The sequence below is a fragment of the Chenopodium quinoa genome, unplaced genomic scaffold, assembly GCF_001683475.1.
Source record: "Chenopodium quinoa cultivar QQ74 unplaced genomic scaffold, ASM168347v1, whole genome shotgun sequence".
Lineage (NCBI taxonomy): Eukaryota > Viridiplantae > Streptophyta > Magnoliopsida > Caryophyllales > Amaranthaceae > Chenopodium > Chenopodium quinoa.
In genome coordinates this window covers 2607600-2625308 of record NW_018745323.1, presented here as the reverse complement: position 1 = coordinate 2625308, position 17709 = coordinate 2607600, and the positions used below count along the sequence as shown (strand labels likewise).

The following is a 17709-nucleotide window of genomic DNA, read 5'->3' as shown; positions in this document are numbered from 1 at the left end:
ATCTTGGAGTTTCAAGGCTAGTCCACTCCTTGATCAAGAGTCTAAGGGTTTCAAGATTTGTCCACCCTTATACTTGTAATTCATTGTCTCATTTCACTAAGCACTAGATTTCAAATTACTTATGTAATATCTAAGTGTTATGTATTGATCTCCTCTTATGCCCAATATGTTGCTTATCCTCATCTTTTGTTGGCTTTTCTTCTCTTTAGTGGGGGATTGTTGGAAATAAAGAAAGAAAATTCAAAGGGTCAGATATGAGCGCTCGATCAGGCGCCCGATTGGGCGCCCGACCGAGCGAGACCCGCCCGATCGAGCGCGAGAAGAGTCGTAAAATTCTGGAGTTCCGCCGCCTGATCGGGCAAGCTCCGCCCGACTGAGCGCCAGACCTGGCGCCCAATCGAGCGAGCCCCGCCCGACCGAGCGCGAGAAGACTTCTGGAAAAAGGGAGTGTCCGCCCGATCGGGCGAGCTCCGCCTGATCGGGCGCGTGTTTGTCTGTTGGACTCCAACGGTTCCCTTGGATTCCTCTTCTTGTTTGATTTCTTGTAACCCCCCATTTAAGAGGTTGATTATGGTGTTTTTAATCACCATAATATTTCTGATTTCTCTTTTTGGTTCATAGAAGATTCCTCCATGATCTTTCATCTTCTTTATTTATCTCTATAAATTGGAGGATGTTTTCTGATTTATATACACAAGAAATACATATCAAACACAAGCTTGCTTAACACATACTCTATATTGGGCATAAGTTACTTGGCTCCAACCTTCCACCCAAAAGTGCCTTTGTGTGGAAGTGGTGTGTTAACCTTAGGGAACGTGCCGGCGAATACAATAGTGCATCTAAACATGGGCAACGGGTCGTGCCGTGTCGCCGCGGGCCGTGCCGTGGTGGGGGTCGTGCCGTGCCGGCTCCGCGGCGGGCCGTGCCGTGCCTGAAATTGGCACACCCCAGCCCACGGCACGGCACGGCCCACGTGCCTTGCGGGCCATGTCGTGCCGGGCCGCGGGCCAAATCGTGCCACCCTTTTTATTTTTATTTATTTATTTTTTTTTAATAAATGAAAAAAAAAAGAATTAAACGATATATATATATTTTTTAGTACAACTTAATATATGTGATTAATTTATGTTAATGTTAATATAATTTGTTTACATTTTTTGAACAACTTTATTTTAATTTAGGTTATATAAATTATTTATCTAATTAATAATTATGTTTAAGTTTATATAAACAAATAAAAACAATTTTATTAATTTAGCAAAAAACAACAATGCATATAATAAAAAAAATACGAGTGCGATAATCCGAAAACACAAAAAATTGAAGAATAACTTATTTTATTATATGACGGTAGCCGGTGCAATAATTTAATAATACAAAATAATTAAATTATTTTATTATATGGCGGGCTCGTGTCGTGCCACGTGCCGTGCCGGCGTGCCGGCCCACGTGCCGGCCACCGTGCCGCCCATCGTGCCGCGTGCCGTGCCCGTGCCCGTGCCAAAACTATTTTTTTTGTTCACGGCACGGCCCACGGCCCACAGGTGGGCCGCCGTGTCGTGTCGTGCCGTGCCGGGCCGTGCTGGCGTCGTGCCGGGCCCGTGACGCCCGCGTGCCGGCACGGCCCGTGCCCACCTTTAAGTGTACCTCGGTTGCGCCGGAATTTCGTTTTCAAGTCAGTGATTTGCATTACGACACACCGTACTCTTTCATTGTCACAATATCATTTTTTCGATTTTCTTATTTTAGAATATAGCCTTGAAAATACTTCTTATATTACAACACTATAAATCCCCGCATAATCTGAAGGAAATATACACAACAATTATCGGAGTATTTAAAATCTTTTTTTTTATCTCTTTAAAATCATTTGTTGTAAAACACTTATAACCCATTTTAGAAAAATATAAATCCGTCAAATACGAAAATATAAAAAAACGAGGTCATCATGTAGAATTTTTTTTACGACAAATGGTCAACATTGTTATGAAGTTGATGGACTTTGGCCAACTTCTTGAGCAACAAAGTTCCGCAATGAAGAAGTGATTCAAACTCTTTCTCCGCTCACATGGAATTTTGCTTCCCATTTTTCAATGTCGCCGTTGTTGGTGGTGGGGTGTTTCTCATGTCCACCATTTACGTGTTTGTTTCTTCTCCACTTCCCTTCTTTTCCGTTAATTATTCTCTTACTATTAATCAAAACTTCCCCTTTTCAAATCATCAATGCTTTCTTCAATCATCTCCACTATGAATTTCTCGCTCTTCTTCCCATCTTTAAGCTTCAACAAGGTAAAAAATTAAGCTTTTTTAGCATAAAAAGTACCTAGGAATGATAATGAATTTACATATTCTGTATTTTAAAATATAATTTCTGCAGTTATATATTATTTTGATTTTGGGTATTTGGTTGCATTTGTAGGCACTGAAATTGGGGGTATGGTCAATTTGGTTATCTGGGTTTACATTAATTTGCTGCTCATTTTATGCAACTCAGTTCTTACCTACTGTCAAAGTTGAATTCAGAAAATCCAGTTTTTTGTACCCAAGAAATTCAGCTGATAAGAATGATCCCAGTATAACCCTTTTTAGTGCTCCAAGCCCTTTTAATGGCTCTGTTGGAAAAAGACAGGGTCTTGCTGTTCGATCATGGCTAGGATTATCTCCTAACATCAATGTTGTTTTATTTGGCAATGACCCATCTATTCAATCCTTTGCTTCTGCCTTTGGCTCTCGGGTTTATGTCGAATCCGACATCGATTTTTCGTAAGTGCCCATGATTCTTGTTTTTTTACTTTGTCAAACCTTATAATTTGTGATTGAATTCTTTGAAGCATGAGATATTTATGTGATCATGTCACAATTTTTTTCATACTTGGTCTTGTAAATTGTAATGGGTTGAATTGCTGTACTCAGGAGTTACAATGTTACATAGCTAGAATCCTTCTCATAATTTGTAACTTTTCCCTAGGCTTAGTTGTTTTGGCCTTTTGGGATGTGTGTAGAATGGCTTAGATGACACTATTGTGTGAACAAATCATAAATGTTGGTACTTCATGCTGCTACTTGATGCCCTTTTCTTTTTCATGATTTCCTATTGATCTTTCTTGTTTTGATTGTTTTGAGAATCAAAATCTTAGGCCGTTTTTCAGACGGTGATGCTTTGTTTTATAAGCAGTATTCTTGTAGGTTTCTATTTTCTATTATTCTTTATTTTATAGGCTGTGTGAATGTAGTTGTTCTTGTTTCCTGCTAGAGTTCAAAATGATATTTTGATGGTTTAATATTAATCTCCAGTGAGACTTGTATAATTTGAGAAACAACTTTGGCCATGCTAATGCAGCTTAAACATAAACAAGCTCAAAAAAGTTGCAAGAATCTGTGAGGCTGAAAAGTTTTTGTTGTGTGTTCTCTTGTGTAGATTCCTAAATGTTCCATTCTTCCACTCCATGGTTGCTAGAGCTGAGGCATCCTCTTCAGATATTTCTGTTCTTATTCATCCTGAAACCATTCTCCTTCAAGACTTCCTTTCCACAGTAAATCATGTTTATGAGCTTGATCATGATTGGTTCCTTATCGCCTCTTCAAAAAGAAGTTATTTCTTCCCGTTCTCTTTGGATAATGTTGGAAGGCAATGGCTAAGAGAGGATGGTATACCCATTTCATTGCAGAAGGTATCAAAGAACCTTGTACAAATTCAATGTGGATGAGCCAATTAGATAACTTGATTGAAATTTTGCTCTATTCCATCAGTTGCAGGAGGTTCTTGCTCAGACATGGCAATGGGATTATTGCGGAGGGAGGATGCTTATGGCTTGGAATAACAAGGATCTGCCTTTACATATGGGTGTTCTCCCTCCCTTCTTATATGGGAAAGGAGTAGATAATCGTTGGTTCGTCAATGAAATATATCATTCCAACTATAGGTTTGTGTTTGATGCAAGTTGGACTATCTCGAATTTTCATGTGCAGAATTCAGATGATGATCATGAACCTATTCAATCTAATAGAGCGTCCACTTTTGCTGATCATACAAAGACAAACTGGGAGTACAATGGTAATCTTCAACTAGCGGAACTGTATGGCCTGTTATCTTCTAATCAAACTAATTTCTCTGATTTTGCAAAGCTTGTAAAGTGTGATGGAAAATTTATGTTTACCAACAAAGACCAGAATATTGTTTATTCACCTAAACATCAGGGCTCAAATAGCTTGTGGAAGGGGCAAGTCGAGCAGTCTAGGATGCAAAAGAAACTAATTGCTTGTCTTACTGGATTTAGCATCTTTGCTAGGATTATGAATTGCTCTGTTGAGAGCAAGATGAGTGATCCTGTACCTCTACATCTTCCATATGGCTTAGAAATGCTCCTGCCTAATTTAGCTGATGAAAACAAGAGTGTGGTGCTTGCTGTTGCTGGATACAGCTACAAGGACATGTTAATGAATTGGGTTTGCAGATTAAGGCATCTAATGATTAATAATCTTCTTGTCTGCGCTCTTGATGATGAAACATACGAGTTCTCTATCCAACAGGTAACAGATATTCCCCTTTTGACACTCAGCTTTAGTGTTTGTGTTCCTTAGTTCTACATTAAAAACCTAAGAGTCCCATATTATGGTGCTTTCCTATTGTCTTAAAATGATTTTGTCATTTCCTTTTGACAGGGCATCCCTGTTTTCAGGGACTCATTAGCACCAAGAAATATCAGTTTCAATGACTGTCACTTTGGGACTAAGTGCTTCCAGAAGGTCACCAAGACGAAATCCAGATTAGTTTTGCAGATTTTGAAGCTGGGATACAATGTAATTTTAAGTGATGTTGATGTTTACTGGTTCAAAAATCCAATTCCATTGCTACAGACTTTTGGTCCTGCTGTATTTGTTGCACAATCTGATGAATACAATGTATCAGGTAATCTTTTAGTCCCAATGCATAATAAATTTTTTTGTATATCTAACTTTTGGTGTACACAGCTGTATACAAGTGCTGAAAAAGCTCTCTTCAAAAAAGCAAGAACCATTTACATTAGCAGATAGCGGATTAGATTTAATAATAGATACCAAATATTACTAGTAGACTGTAGATCGTATATTCTGTAGTATTTGCCTTTTGGATATATACTTGTGTAGTATGACACATAATGATATGGTTACAATTTGCTTAACATTGTAGCATAAGGTAAATATATAATATTCTAAGGGGTGCCAAAAAATACTTATGGGTATTTAAAATTTTAAATCAGATACCCTCTTCAATATGCTCCTGTTATTCGCTTATTGGGAAAGTGTAGATTCACTTGAATCTACTTACTGAACACCACCTTATAGTTAAGTGACTAATCAGGATTGAATTTGGCCCAATATACTTTTTATCAAATACCCCCATTATCTGTGTCGAACAAATAATACTTGTAGAAAATAAGACTTAACAAATTCTTGCAAAATGCATGTCTGACATGATATATGTCAACAACTCAATCTTATTCTGATCTCAATTTCATCTTCTAGTGCCTATTAACTTACCAAGACGCCTGAACTCTGGATTCTATTTTGTTCGGTCTGATGATCCTACCATTGCTGCCATGGAGAAAGTGGTGATGCACGCTATGACTTCAGACCTATCCGAGCAGCCAAGTTTTTATGACACTCTATGTGGTCTAGATGGCGTAAATCGTGTTGGAGATGATAGATGCTGGGAACCCACAACAAATCTTACTGTTCAATTTCTGGACAGGAATCTCTTCCCTAATGGTGCTTACCAGGGCTTGTGGGAGGAAAGAAATGTTCGAGCAGCTTGTGTAGAAAAGGGATGCTACGTTCTCCATAATAATTGGATTAGTGGTAGGACAAAGAAGCTAGAACGTCAGGTACATTCAGGTCTATGGGACTATGACATTAGCTCAAGGATGTGTTTGCATAGCTGGCAAAGAAGGAAGGTGCTAAAATAGCTGTAGGAATTCAAACCTCTTTACCTTTGATATCAAATAAGCTGAACAGCTAATAAACAGTATACAGTTCTGTTTGTTCCCAAACTGGATCTTGGTGTGGCCTTGCTTTAGCAGAAAGAACACAAGGTCAGTAGAATCTCACTCCAAAAACAAATATAAAAGAGATACGTCAGTGCAGTTGCTTGATTCCATGCATGCTGACCATATTTACTAAAAGATGCTTTGCTCTTTTTTGCAGACATGCTGAAGAGCTGCTTTAGTTTCTGGAACTAGTATAATACATCTCTGGAAATGAAAAAAAAAAAAGAAAAAAAAAAAGAAGTAAGATGTTGGATGTCTCAATCAATCAATCAAAGCCTTAATCCCATTAGTGGGGTCTGCTACAATGTCATGGGACGTGACTAAGTTTTACACTGGCTGTCACTGGCCTACCGAAACCCTCCTCCTTTATCCAGGCTTGGGACTGACAGCGGGAAAACCCACTGGCGGAGTTAAGATGTTGGATGTCTGCATGATCTAAAACCTATCAGGAGCTTCTTCCAGGAAAATACTATCAAAAGGGGTTCTTTCCGAGACAATTTTTGTTTCTGATTAAGAATCTTGTTTTAACGTAAGATTTTGATCAGTGTGGAGAATAAGGAAAGGAAGATGAATCTTTTTTCATGTCTCTGACTAGAGGGTGCTTCCTAGGCTGTCTGACTCGAGGGACATCTATTGATCATCCAAGATTTTATGGTACGTCATCCCTCTACTACCTTTGAAATCAATGCCTGTTCACAAATCTAAAGTGCGTATTCTTGTGCAGTCAATGTGTGTAAATAAGATTATTGGCTTTGCACATATGCTTTAAGTTGGCAGAACTCTGTGATAAGCTTATGTCTTATATTCAAACTGTATCATCTATGTTGTTCCCTGCAAATACGACACATTTCAGATTTACGTACATCATAGTTACTGTGTAAACCCGTTCATGTGTCCATTGTCACGGTTTCATGTCTGAAGACTTGATTGAAGCCAGTTCATAACTTCTGATCTTAGGAAACTTAGTCTGAATCCAGTACTTGGTGCTAAGACAAAGACCCTTAATTCGCTTAGAAACTTCAGGCTAGATTTGTGGATAACATTGTTTTTAACTTCCCATCTAGTTTACATATATAGTTTCCTTGATTTTTATTTATATCAACAAAACCTTGGTTAAAATAAGAAAATAGCAATTTCTTTACCATTATGACTGAAAATGTCACAATAATTGCTGGCCTTTACCCTTATGCCTGCCCAAACTTTCTTACAGTTTCAGTGTTCTGACCCTGACAGTATTACTCTAGATAAATGTGTAATTTTGTCTTCTCAACAAACCCATACCATTTTACATTCTCTTTCTATAGAATTACAGGGGTGAAGATTTAGAACTATTGTAATTTTACATCTCATATATGATGAGCATATATATAAGAAATTGTGGTCATAAATATAAGAAATGCTGAAGTAATGTACTTCCGAGCTCCAATAAGAAATAACCGGTCGGAGAAACATTCTGTTCTCACATACAAAATCAAAATTCACTCAATTTTAATCTGATGTAACAATGTTCTAAGTTATAGTTGAATCATGTTCATAATACAAACGATAAACCCTTGGTCAAGATTGCTGTGTATAAAACTGCTAGCATTCCACCAACAGGAATTGTTACTGCCCAAGAAGTGACAATCTCCCTTACTGTCTCTGCTCTGACACTATTTAGCCCTCGGGCAAACCCTACTCCCATTACAGCACCCACTAACGTATGAGTTGCTGATATAGGTAACCCTAGCTTTGATGCAAAGAGAACCACCGATGCAGCTGCAAACTCTGCGGCAAACCCTCTTGTTGGTGTAAGTTCAGTGATCTTCTTTCCAATGGTTGATATCACTCTGTATCCCCACATTGTAAGACCTGCTACAATCCCAAACCCTCCCCATGCAAGAACATCTGTTGGGATATGAATCGCAGCTCCTGCAGCAGCCCCTCCTTGCAGCAGAGATAAAGCTGCTGCTAAGGGACCAATAGCATTAGAGACATCGTTTCCACCATGAGCAAATGACATGAAGCACGCTGAAAGGACCTGCATATATCCAAACACACCATACACTATCTCCAGTTGGGTTCCTTTAGGGCCGGCAATATCAGAAAGCAGCCCAATGTTCTTCTGTTCGTGATGATCAGGATGATGGTCATCTTTGTGTTGGGTTTCCGTTGATGAGTTGGATTTGGCAAGTAGATGGCCTAACTGTATGTTGATCACTCGATAAACAATAACTGCTCCAACAGCTCCACAAGCCAATGCCTGGACTATAGCCAGGGGAAGGGTCTTGCTTAGAGGGAAGGCTACAAATGATATTCCAGTTACACCCATGAAAACTGCTATTGGTGCAGATGCAGCAGCAGCCTGTCCTGGATTCTCAGCACTGTAAACGAACTAGAAAAGGTATGCCAGTTAGATCTTCTGAATTCTGTATCAATTGAAGTTTCTAAATTAAGTGACAATTTTATGACTATTTTTTTTATATATAAAAAAAAAAAAAAATTGATCTCATAAGCTATAGGCAAAATTCCCAAGAAGATAATCATGAATTAAGTGGAACTTATGACTAGAAATCATCAGCTGAAGTTTCATGAAACATATACATACTCTGCGGATACATTTGTACACGAGAAATGACATGGCTGCACCTAGTACGGGTGAAAAAATCCAAGACGAAGCAACCTTTGCCAGTGAGCTCCAGAAGACGGCATTAGCTCCTCCATAGACAAGTCCAAACCCAACCATGGATCCTACTATGCAATGAGTTGTTGAAACTGGCCAGCCATAATAGGAGGCCACCTGTGGAGCACAATATAAATTGTCAATGCTGAGCACATATGCTGCATGTCTGCATTCTGTTAGTCTGATGTTCATTTCTTACTTTTGTGTTCTAGTGGTTATGTTCAAAACATTGCTAATTCCTGCAAATTGAGTGAAAGGGGAAACGATGATTGCATGTTGCATCCTATGGTTTATGGTAACCTTAAGCACAACTGTGCAAGGCTTGTCGGCTGTAGAGGCACTAACATGTTTACTCTCTTTGCCATGTCCTGTCTGATTTATTCCGTGTGATCTAAATTTTTAACAGTTTCTCAGCTTGTATATTACAGATTGATTCTTATTATAATTTAAAGAACTTTATGAAAATACAGTTTGCACAGCTCAGGAATTGAAATTTGATTATTTGAAGTTCTATGCATTCTTCAGGTTCTATCTTTTTGCTAGTTTTGTTCAAATAATTTGCATTTTTTACCTTGAGACCTTTAAAGAAGAGGCCACATTCGAATTTCACCAGAAATTAAAGACACATTAATACAATACTTCATTCCTGTGTATTGTGATTTGTACCTTTTCTATGTTTTACAAATTCGAGCAGAAAATCATAATTATATTCTTGTTATTTGCTTCTATTTGGAATTCATATATGCCCTATTATATGATAAACTATACTGATAAACCAGAGCAGGAACCTCGGACATTTACCTGTAACCAAGTTCCAGCAGCTGCAAGGCAAGAAAGAAGTCCTGCAAAAAGCAAGGAGTCCTTCCCCTGAAACACATTAGCAACAAGAATCCCCTTCTGCATTGTGCTTGTAACATGAGTACCCATCAAGAGCGCCCCGGAAAACTCCAAAATAGCAGCAGTTACAACAGCCTGTCGTATCGTCAGAGCACCTGAGCCAACAGATGTCCCCATTGCATTGGCAACATCATTCGCGCCAATGTTCCAGGCCATGTAGAACCCAAAAAGCAAGGTAACATATGAAAGCACCTTAGTCTTAAGCGGCATCCCTTGACCAAGGGACTGCATAAACAAGGGGAAAATCAGAGCAGCACAAGCAATGCATACTGATATAGCAATCGCTGTTCTGGATGATATGTGAAAAGCCTTAGCCATTCCAGATAACTCATCCGTTTTCGCCGCCTCTTCATCATCAGCCTTAATCTGTTGATGATTGCCAATAACTTCTTCATGTTCTTGGTCCCCTGCATCAGCAAAGGAAGACAGAGAAGCGAGAGGGTAGTTAAATCTTGAAGTCCTTAACCTCAATATAGGATGAGAACCTGATTTGAGTGGTGGTAGTTGAAGCTTAAAAAGAAGACAATCTCTATTGTCTTTGTTTAAGTAATTATAGTGATGCTTAGGAAGGTAGGAAGCAGTAGCAGCAGCCGTGTTTCGGGTTGAAGATAAGAGGCAGGAGGAAGTCATGGCTGATCAACCGGAGAGAGAGATAGCGCGAGTGGAATGAAAATGGTTGGAAGAAGTGGATGAGAAGAAATGAGAATCTAGAAGAAATGAACAATACTATACAGTTAAGCTCTTAGCCATGGAATCTGAAGGTGATTGTGAGATGAGAGAGAAAGTGGGCATCAAAGCAAATTGGAATTAAAGTCATGTTTGGTGGATAATGGTGAGTATGAATTTGGATGTTTGTTGTGTTTGCTTGAAATGAGTGGTGTGTGTTTATGTGTGTTTCTTTAGAGTTCCAATATCATAACCACACAACCTTTCTTCTGTCAAAAAAAATAAAAAAGGTCTCTATTATCAGATTCTTAACAAATTAGAGCTCTTATCTATTGATGAATATGTATTTACATGTTTTCATCATTTTATGAAGACAGTTTGACTTCAAAGTACCTTATTTTGATCCAACATCTGTAGTGATTTGATGGAATACCTTAATAGTGAGTCTGAAAAATGAAGTAATCTAGAATTGTGTAGTTCACCTAATGATTTTTATTTTTTTGGGATTTGGGTAGAGCCGTAGAGGTTATAAAAAAAATCACTTGTGCTTAGGCCTGGTTCATTTCACTTTACAAAAATAAGATTTAGTAAAAATAATTTTAATTAAGTAAAAATAAGTTTAATTTAGCAAAATTAATTTTGGTTCAATAAAAATAATTTCAATTTAGTAAAAATAATTTCAGTAAAAATAATTTAATTCATTAAACATAATTTCAGTTTAGCAAAAATTAGGTGAAGTGAATAGGGTCTTATTCTCCTAACTTTATTTTAGAAACTATTTTAATCAAACAAATTTAAACTGGCTTGAAAGATTAAAAAATTGAATTAGACCTAAATTTCTTATTTTCGTTTTCGTATTATTCCTTAATACTAATAAGATGATATATTTGCAATATTAAATGTATATTAATCAAAATTGAATATTCGGAACACACACATAATACATTAAGACAAATTTAATAATATTTATTAATGTTTTGTCTTATTACATAAGTGTAATAATGATTAGAGTTTATTCAGCAAATTTACGCTAAAACACCTTTATCTTTAATTGTTGAAAGACATTTCATTATTTCCAAGTTCCAACGATGATTACTCGCAGGGTATATTTCTTAGCAGAGAAGTCCGAAGTCTTTCAAAAGTTCATGGAGTTCAGAAGGGGCAAGAATAGATCAATCAGGTTAATCCCTTCATAAAGCACTGGTTGAGCGGAAAGAGAAAATCGAAATCGACTTTCGTTTTGGTTCATGAGCAGCGTGTTAATTTGATTCATTATTCTCAGCAATCTACTGAAGCAGCTTCCAACGATGCTCTATACTTCTATTAACTAGGGCAGCTAAGGCGCACGATGCACGCGCCATATCTAGCCATATTCGGAAGTTATTTTAATTTGACCTTAAATCATGAACTTAGTTTTTGATATGTAACAACTATGTTTAGGGGTTTAATTGTCCAAAGCAATTTTATTTTTTTTTAATAGTCCCTTTTGGGGGTAGAATACTGCACTTCGTTTTTTATTTATTTTATTGGACTTGCATTTTGAATCTCTTTTCCATGGTTGCCCTTCCACTACTTACTAAAAGCAAAATCTTTCTTTTTTTTGTTTTGATTCGATTCAGACCAAAATTACGGACTTTCAGTCAAAATTCATGATAAACACGATAAATTGGAACCATTAACTATTGGCTTGACTGCGGTTTCATGAACGATTCGTAAATTTTGATTTCAAATTATGTTTACCTAATGACATAAGAAAATCCAAAGAATAACTAATCAGTATTGCATCTTTTCAAGAAAAAATCGAAAACTCTTTATTTCCGTTTTTCTTTTTCTCAATTGCAATTATAACAAGAATTATGAGTATATGTAAACCCCGGAAACAGAACAAAAATTACACAGACGACAGTCAAGTATCTTACATATGATATATAGATATCTGCACGTGGTTAAATTGACTATTTAATAGAATAAACATAACCCGCTTTACAATACAACGATATTTTAGTAATTCTACAAATAGAGTACTAAGATAGGTAAAAATATCTCTTTTCTACGCAAATCCCTTTTGTAACAATACAAAAGGGCCAAAAAGATTGATTAAATAAATGAACTCTTTATTGTTTCTGATTATTATGTCTTTACCATGGCTACTAACATTTATGATAGAAAATAAGTAGATAAATATTTTTGAGGATGTAATTGTCCAAATACTTTTCACTAATAAAACTTGTACATATGTAAATACACTTTTTTAGGGATAAATTTGGCATCACAATATTCATAAGAGTAGTTTTATACTTTTTATAAGGTATGGATTCAACTAGTTCACTTTATTTGTTATAAAAAAAATAAAAATAAAAAAAAAATAAAAAAAGAAAGAAAAGAAAAAACATTTTAAAAGCAATCTTATTACATTAGACCAAAAATATATACTTTATCTAGTTTTTATTTGAAAATTGCACATTTTGACAAATTTAAAAGTCCTCACTTCACATCATGTAAGGAAAACATATTCTTAGTATACATCTGTTTTAAATCCTCACCCACAAGTAGGGGTGAGCATTATGGGACGGGTACCCGTATCATTAGTACTAACGGTTCGGGTACCCAATAACCAATATCACTAAAAGTGATATCCATAACCCGAACCGATAAGTTCGGGTACCCGGACTTCGGGTACCCGGATTTTCGGAACGGTTATCGGATACCCAATAAAGCATCCAATAGTGATAATTAAACTTAAAAAATTAGTTATTATGATATTTTTTAACACTAATTAACAACAATACCACATGATCTTGACCAAATTATTAATAACATTACTAATTATTGATATTATATAGTGATTATGAAGTAACGTAAGAGTTTAAATATTGAAAAGATAGATTTAAGTAAGAAAAAAACAAAATAATTGCTTATCGGAACGGAACGGGTAACCATTAATTTTAAAATGATACCCAAAAACCATACTCGATAACAAATTATCGGAACGGGTACCCGAACCGTTATGGTTATCGGGGTACCCTAATTTTCAAAACGGTAACAGAACGGGTTTTCGAGTTTTTGGTTTTTCGGGTAGTTTTGCTCAGCCCTATCCACAAGTACCGCAGTGGGGAGGTTTCAACCTTGTGATGATCTCAAAGTTACAAAGTGAATCATCTACCAACTACATACACTAAGCTTTGCTTAAACTTAGTATTTAGCTTGGTATACAACTATATATGGACTTATGGAGTATTTGTCTGTCTATTGTAACTTATGCTTTCTGTACAAGTTTATTGAAGATCATATTGGGCCGTCATTTTAGTTTGTTCAGGTGTCTGGTCAAAATGGGCCATTTGATCCACCTGTTTACCATACCGAAGTATGAGGACCAATGCACTTGACCTTGGCAATTTGGGTCGGCAAATTGGACTTATAAATTCAGATTAATGCTTCCATATAAGGAATTAATGAGTTACTTTTAGTCAATATATAAATTTGATTAATAAATACTTTCTATGTAATTAATACTTATAACACACTCTTTTAACACGTTATTTAAGAAGGTGATTAGACTACGTAAACGGGTGAATTAAGTTGTAAAATTTAAAACGCTGCAACTTACAACTTTCTTCTTATTAGTGGTAAAATTTTGTTAATTTGTTTGTCCGTATTTCAAGTATATCCCCTAAATATGCGTAGAAATAGTGTGTTGCAAGTAAATAAAAACTGAGGAAGCGTGTATAAGAACGCACGACGTATTACCTATGTTATTGCAAATCGTAAATCCTCATCTCTTAATAAAGTGTAAAAATGCTTTTATAATTCAAAACTATCAAACCTCAGTAATTACTAATAATTTGCTAACACGTTTTTCTAAAGAAAAAAATGTATTAAAACCAAAAGTTGGATTAGCGGTGATGATGATAGATGAAGTTAAATAGAGTAGTTTTCATTGGCAATCAACACTAGTCAAGTTAGATAGTTTACACCGTAACTTTGGTATCAAATTATGAAATGATAGGCCAAGAAGTTTGACAAGCTAAGCCAACTTTTAGTAGAAGCATTAATACCACAAATTTAGCATCGTTTTATAGCAACACTCAATTATTCCTCTTATTGTAAATATGCAAATTTTTATCGAAAACTAGTAATTTTTCTACGTGGAGGTGTTGTGGATTCCATGATGAAAGAAGACATGCACATACAATTCTCTATTTTATGTTAATTGCAGTTGTATATATATATTTTCCTTATTTAGAAGTTTTATTTTATATGTTACTTATCCATACTTTATTATCCATTTTCACCGTATATATATTATTTTATCTATTTTCTGTGTAATTTACATGATAATCTTAATTTGGACGTTTTTTTTGCCCATATACCATACCGAACTACTAACTATTATATAATGGATGAACTATATATGTGTCATCAGTCATGACAACCACGTGATTTGTTGGAAACAATATAAGCTTTAGGTCAAATCATACATGCATAATTTTTTAGTTACATGTGGAACTTCAATTCAATTATTATTACTACATATATGTAGTGAGATTATTGTAACACAATGTTTTCCATTTGCCAGTAATTTCCTTAGGTATTGCCTTGTTTGGGACCCAATGAATACCTAACAGTTCAACAGAAAAACTTATATGCCAGTAATCTTGGCCTACATATGCTACTTATCGTCTTATTTTATGTAGACATAGAAAGAGGCATATTATGGATCTTTTTTATCATACAATTTTCCATTGTAATCACAAATTCTATCTTACATTCGGAGGTAATATAATGAAGACGCATGTGCAACTTTGACATACAATACACCGACAGGGCGACGGAAGGTTTGTATCTCATCGCTTGATATATGTATGGGTGTTTCATGGCCTTGATGAAAATTATGGAGTAAATGTTAACCAAATATGTATTTCCTCCGTTCTTTTTTACTTGACCCGCTTTGACTTTTACACTATTAACTACTCCTCTTTTGACCGTCTTTTGTGAATAATATGTAAGGGAAAATATATTCATGTGGGATCTTTTTGAATTCGTCTCAATAAGTATTATTATAATATACACCTTTTATAATTTTTACTTAAAGAAAATTAAGGTTATTGATCGCTAAAGTTTTGCATTGACAAGCGTAATAAAAGAAACAGGTCAAGTAAAAAAGTTAGATGAAGTAAATGTATACTTTGTATATCACACCCGAAGTTATAATAGATGCGCCTTATCAATGATTATATAACTATTTAGTATGAATTATGATGCCTTTGTAATTAATATACTTAGGAGGTGTTCTGACAATAGTTTTTGCGTACTCTCTCCGTCCCTAAATTACATTCCTAATTCTCTCTATTATGTGAGGAATAAATGGTAGAAGTATGAATGTAATTTAGAAACAAAGGAGTAGTTTTTAGTAGTTTGACCAAGTTAAACCACTATTTAACAAAAAATATGAGTGTTTGGTAATGTAGTGATTGGGGTAGCTATTAGTGGTGGAAGTAGCTTTTATAAAAAGTTTAAAATATATAGTAGCTTTTGAAATTAAAGGTAGTTGAAAATTTAATCTATAGTTTTAGGGAAAAATATTGATTCTTATATGTAATAGCTAGTCAACCGCTATTTTACCGAACACCCATACCTAAACGTAGACAGCTAACAGCTACCTACATAGCTAACAACTACCACCACATCTAACAGCTACGACCTTCACATCAATTACTAGTTGGATATGATCCACTCATGAAGCTTGTTATGGATGGAATTCTAAGTATGCATGATTGTATTCTATACACCAATACGTATGGAGTAACAAGCTAAGTCTAGTAATCGTGTGCTTTCTTAATGGTATAAGTCGTGGTTGTGAGCAATTTTAAATTCCGTGGAAGAATTAGTTTGAACTGTAAATTAAGTAAATTACAAATAAATCGTGAATTAAAATGTTTTCCTCATTTGATTTGTGTTATTAGGATGCAAAAGGTTTCATTTATTCCTTTCTTAAAACTCACATTCACTTTACCATTATCTTTTGCAAATTTAAACATTATTATGTAATAAAATGTTGGATTTATCTGTATTTAAATTATTTGAAAAAAATATATATTAAATGGTTAATGATATATGTAGCCCTGACCTTAGAGTTATGTATAAGCATTCAATATACTTTTTAAAATGGAATTAAGGGCCTGTTCATATTTACTGAACTGATTGGAGCTGAACTGAACTGAACTGAACTGAACTAAGCTGAACTGAACTGAACTAAGCTGAAATGAATATTTTATGAGAGAGGGAAATTTAGAGCTGAACTGAACTGAACTGAACTGAACTGATTGGAGCTGAACTGAACTGAACTGGTTAGAGCTGAACTGAACTGAACTGAAAATAAGTAAATATGAACAAGCCCTAAGTTGGAAATTCATCACAAAATCACGCGCATTATTTCCTTTTTTAGTTTTTAGGGATATGTTTATCACAATTACATAGATTTGTGGTTAAATTTGTACATTGGTTAAATCGGATTGTTGCAAGAATTTAGAAACATATGGCACTTTTTTCCTTACGATTATTACTACGTAGTATAATGTAATTTTTGTTTGGTTACAAGATCTTGAGCATTTCTATCCATGTGTAAACCCCCTAAAAAGGAAGTTAGATTAGATGCCTACTCTTTTATTAAAACACAATCATGTTTAATAAAATTTCTTATATAGGAAATACGTAGTAGATATCATCACTTAGGAAATTAAACTTGGTGTTAATTAAATTATAAAATTAGGAAAAATTGACATCCTAAAGTGAAATTAACTTGTTCTTGTCATGCATACGTGTAACCTTAACAACAGGACAACCGACTTTGAAAGAAGCCCATCGTCCTAGCTTGTTTAAATACGTTTCGGGTAATTGGGCCCCCGATAGCTACTTGTGGGCTGGGCCCATGCTACGTGGAAATGAATTTGCAATCTGCTATTTTGAGTAATATCAAAATTCTAACTGTATTTCCAACCGGCCTTGAGTACTTTCTTTCTATTACGTATTTTCATTTTAATTTTAATTTTAAACAAGGTAGTTAAGTATTCTTCTGGATTCTTCGAGTACAAAAACACAAATGATAGCGAAAGGGCTGGGTTTGATTGTACAAGAAGATAGGAAAGAATCTATAAAAGTTGTTTTTGAATGAACATCTAAAATAGAAAAGGGGAATCAAACATATTTATCGAAAGCCCATCTTGTATGTTCTGTGTCCACTTATAAAATAACAAAGTAATTTCTATAATATTGAACAAATAACTCTTATGAGGCTATAATACTGACTGAATAACTCTTATAAAACTGACCGAGTAACTATATAATATTGACGAATTAACCCTCATAATATTAAGAAATAACCTCTAAAATGGATGTCCACACGATGACTTTTTTTTTTTTACAAAAGAACTTAAAAACAAACAAAAAACAAACAAC

General features: G+C 35.3%; 2 protein-coding genes across 2 annotated transcripts; one reads left to right on the top strand and one right to left on the bottom strand.

Annotated features, from left to right (window-relative positions):
- Nucleotides 1-1912: 1912 nt before the first annotated feature.
- Nucleotides 1913-6266, top strand: LOC110712579 (beta-arabinofuranosyltransferase RAY1-like). The gene is made up of 7 exons (XM_021891047.1): nt 1913-2292; nt 2423-2766; nt 3422-3674; nt 3754-4533; nt 4666-4912; nt 5509-6074; nt 6187-6266. The coding sequence occupies exons 1-6, from the start codon at nt 2227-2229 to the stop codon at nt 5946-5948; spliced, it is 2130 nt and encodes a 709-aa protein (XP_021746739.1). The 5' UTR covers nt 1913-2226; the 3' UTR covers nt 5949-6074; nt 6187-6266.
- Nucleotides 6267-7422: 1156 nt separating this feature from the next.
- Nucleotides 7423-10591, bottom strand: LOC110712580 (inorganic phosphate transporter 2-1, chloroplastic-like). Its single transcript, XM_021891048.1, has 3 exons — nt 9493-10591; nt 8617-8808; nt 7423-8403 (listed from the first exon to the last, which is right to left on the bottom strand). Exons 1-3 carry the CDS (start codon nt 10216-10218, stop codon nt 7561-7563), a joined length of 1761 nt encoding a protein of 586 aa, XP_021746740.1. The 5' UTR covers nt 10219-10591; the 3' UTR covers nt 7423-7560.
- Between the last annotated feature and the right edge of the window lie 7118 nt (nt 10592-17709).

Bases quoted from the DNA above. Each gene is read 5' to 3' on its own strand.
- LOC110712580 (XM_021891048.1), bottom strand. From the start codon at position 10,218: ATGACTTCCTCCTGCCTCTTATCTTCAACCCGAAACACGGCTGCTGCT. The intron at 8,809-9,492 runs GTAAATGTCCGA...TGTGCTCCACAG, and splicing joins CTGCTGGAACTTGGTTACAG to GTGGCCTCCTATTATGGCTG. The intron at 8,404-8,616 runs GTATGTATATGT...TACCTTTTCTAG, and splicing joins TGTACAAATGTATCCGCAGA to TTCGTTTACAGTGCTGAGAA.
- LOC110712579 (XM_021891047.1), top strand. From the start codon at position 2,227: ATGCTTTCTTCAATCATCTCCACTATGAATTTCTCGCTCTTCTTCCCA. The intron at 2,767-3,421 runs GTAAGTGCCCAT...TCTCTTGTGTAG, and splicing joins GAATCCGACATCGATTTTTC to ATTCCTAAATGTTCCATTCT. The intron at 3,675-3,753 runs GTATCAAAGAAC...CTATTCCATCAG, and splicing joins TACCCATTTCATTGCAGAAG to TTGCAGGAGGTTCTTGCTCA.